The sequence below is a fragment of the Peromyscus maniculatus genome, chromosome 7 (assembly GCF_049852395.1).
Source record: "Peromyscus maniculatus bairdii isolate BWxNUB_F1_BW_parent chromosome 7, HU_Pman_BW_mat_3.1, whole genome shotgun sequence".
Classification (NCBI taxonomy): domain Eukaryota; kingdom Metazoa; phylum Chordata; class Mammalia; order Rodentia; family Cricetidae; genus Peromyscus; species Peromyscus maniculatus.
In genome coordinates this window covers 35359992-35363414 of record NC_134858.1, presented here as the reverse complement: position 1 = coordinate 35363414, position 3423 = coordinate 35359992, and the positions used below count along the sequence as shown (strand labels likewise).

Sequence of the window (3423 nt, the reverse complement as noted above, 5' to 3'; positions counted from 1 at the left end):
AGTCAGTGTTCTTAACCACTGAACCATCTCTCCAGCACCATATGACACTTTATAAGACTTTGCCCTTTAAATATGTGCAAGTATTGTTCTTCAGTTTAATATATATATACATGATTTTTTTTGGTCTAGCCTCTTCTGTAGCATTCACCTGTTTCCCTTAAGAATCCATCATCATCATCAAGATTGTTCCTGCCTCTAATATTCTGTTAAGCTCATTCCTCTGCTTAGATGTTCTGTGAACAACTCCGTCATCAATCAGGTCACCAACTACGTCCTCAGGAAGAGCCCTTCTTACCAGCCAAGATGAGATAAAACTGTTATTCTCAGCACAATTACATTTGTTCAAAACATTGTATATCATTTGTCTGATACAAACTCACAGACACAAAAATTATATATTTAACCACCTGACTAGTCTGTAGACTTCTGAGATCGCAAGCATCTTCACCTTTCTTCATAGAAGTATTTTTAATATTTGACCAAAGCCTAATACATCAGTGTCTAAAATAGAACAAATACTCGGTCTTTTTTGGCCCTCCAATAAACTCCATCATTGTATATAAAAATCTAAGACATTATGAAGGCAAAATTATTAAATAGAAAGAACAGACTGCTAATAAATAAAGATTACATAATTTATTTGAGGAAAAGACAGAATAGCTTTACCCATGATACGTTTTTAATGGGTCTAGGGTCACTCAGAGATTCACCAGTATGACCAAAAATAAACTTATTTTTAACAAAGGAAAGACTTTTATGCAGAAACTGGTTGACAGACCTATATATGGGACTGGGAACTCCCATGATGTAAGAATTAAAGCCAAAAACAAAGCATGAGGTTACATTTCATATATTTGTAGACATACATCCTGCAATCAGAAGGTTGCATTCCAGTTAAGCACAAGCACACACCTTTGCCTAAGTGCAATCACAAGCTTTTAGCAAACATATGTCTTACAGGTGTCCAAGTCATCTTGAAAAAACAGCTTTGTTTACAGAGGCAGAAGCAGCAATTAACATTGTGACCATTATGATAAACAACAGATTCGTTAAATTGTTCAGGAATGGTTCTAAACAATCTATCTGTCTTTGGGCCAGTGGAGCTTTCAGGTCAGAGCCAAATTTATTTCATAGATCTCTTAAGTACAGTAACTGAAAATTAAATCATAGTGGTAGCCATTGCATAGTAAACTTGCTTAGTCAAATTCTTCCCGGTGAAAACAGAGTGAGTCCCTATATTCACAGTCCAGTCCTCAAGTCCATGAATGGAAAACCCAGTACATGTTCCCTATATCCTGAATGACCAAAATTGCTATTTTATTTTTAGTCTTCAAGCACTGGAATCACAATTGACTCATCACCTCCTCTTACTAAACTGATTTAAGACTGCAGAGAGAAGAACAGAGTGAAAAGGAAATTTCCCTCCATATAGGAACCTTTGGTAAAACAAAGGAACCTTTCAAAAGAAATCTCCTACAAATCTTCCCAGAGGTTTACTAAATGAATTAGTGAGTCACTGTCTCTACGACTACTAAAATCAGTATTTCAGTGGCACAGCCACATAAAACCTCTACATGTACCCAAGCCACAGTGGTACTTAAGATGTAGATCAGTGAAAGAACATGCAAGCATGCCTAGCATGCAAGAAGGCCTAGTATGATCCCCAAACATCAAACATACACTACAAAGTTTAAAAAAAAAAAGATGTGAACATTTAAAAAATCTTTTGACCTATCTGTTTCTGATCAAAATATCACCTAGTGTTTTGTTCTTAAATCCTTGTGAATTCTAAGCTAGAGTGTAACATACTGGTAGATGACAGAACTAATGTGTTTGTTCAGTTTTCAATACTGAAAAAGACATATGTGAGTTTGGGAAATTACAGAATAAACAGTTCTCTCTGTCCTAAGAGTGTGATGGATTAATCATCCTTCACTGTCATTACTTCTGAAATTTCCTAAATAATTAAGTTAATTTGCACAATGTTAACTAACATTGGTTCTACACTTTTCTCATCATTGATTCTGGGATATCTATGTTATTTTAGTTGTTTTCATGGTTGTTTTACAACACTAGGGGTCAAATCAGTGGACTCTAGGCAGTTCTTCCCCAAGTTGTAAATATCACAAGTTCTAAGATTTACTTCCATAACAAATGCAGGTTCTACTTAGGCAAAAATCCTTTTCTTCAGAGTTTTTCTCAGGGCAATATGGACATCCTTATTCCTTATACTGTAGATGAAAGGATTCAGCATTGGGCCCACAACTGTATAAAAAATGGTAGATACTTTATCTTCATCCACAGATGCACTAGAAGGTTTAAGATACATGAATGCTGCAGCACCAAAGAAAAGAGAAACAGCTATTACATGGGAGCCACAGGTACTGAAGGCTTTTGACCTACCCTCTGCAGAATGTATGCCAAGGATGTTGGAAATGATCAAGGTATAAGAAATAAAAATAGTCAGGCTGGGCACTGTTACATTGACACCCACAACAATGAACACCATCAGCTCATTGATGGTGGTGCTTGTGCAGGAGAGCTTCAGGAGAGGGGGTATGTCACACATGTAGTGATTGATGATGTTGCCAGCACAAAAGGTCAGTCTCAGCATGCAAATTATGTGGGCTATTGCACCGACAAACCCCATCACATACACACCCATCATCATCAAGTGGCAAACCTTATAGGACATGGTGACCTGGTAAAGCAGGGGCTTACAGATAGCAGCATATCTGTCATAGGCCATGGCTGTCAAAATATAGCATTCATCAATAACAAAGAAGCAGAAGAAAAAGAGCTGAGTCATGCACTCAGCATGGGAGATGATGTTCTGCTTCACAAAACTCACCAGCATTTTGGGGGTTATGACAGAGGAGTAACAGAGATCTGTGAAGGCAAGATTGAAGAGAAAGTAGTACATGGGGGTGTGCAGGTGAGGGTTCAAAATGATCAGAACAATCAAGCCCAGGTTCCCCACCATGGAGACCACATAGATTCCCAAGAAGAGGAAGAAGAGAGGCAGCTGGAGCTCTGGCTGCTGTGTCAAGCCCAGCAAGATGAACTCCTTCACAGAAGAGTCATTACCTAAGGTCATTATTCTCCAGGTTGTATCTATAAGAACAGTAAAAATCATAACATTAAAATAAAATCCCAGCCTCCTCCAAACTACTCCATTAAAATGAGACTAAAAACCAGAATAGGAGGATAAATTCAAGCACACACTTCTTGTGCCTTTGGTTTCTACATTTTATGGGAGTTCACATACAGAAATAAACACAAATAAATGAAAGGCCATTTCCTTAAGTATAATATTCAGGGAGCCAGTGATCATTTTTAGTTCTGCAGCATCTCTGTTCTTCTCCTACCTTGACAATCCACTTCCTAATTCAGGCTCAGTGGTCATCTCAAAAAAAGAAGACA

General features: G+C 37.7%; 1 protein-coding gene across 1 annotated transcript; it reads right to left on the bottom strand.

Annotated features, from left to right (window-relative positions):
* Positions 1 to 1098: 1098 nt before the first annotated feature.
* On the bottom strand, positions 1099 to 3207 carry LOC102921027 (olfactory receptor 8B8-like). Its single transcript, XM_006998034.3, has one exon. The coding sequence runs from the start codon at positions 3134 to 3136 to the stop codon at positions 2168 to 2170; it is 969 nt and encodes a 322-aa protein (XP_006998096.3). The 5' UTR covers positions 3137 to 3207; the 3' UTR covers positions 1099 to 2167.
* Between the last annotated feature and the right edge of the window lie 216 nt (positions 3208 to 3423).

Excerpts from the sequence above, each read along its gene's own strand:
- LOC102921027 (XM_006998034.3), bottom strand. The coding sequence starts at position 3,136 with ATGATTTTTACTGTTCTTATAGATACAACCTGGAGAATAATGACCTTA.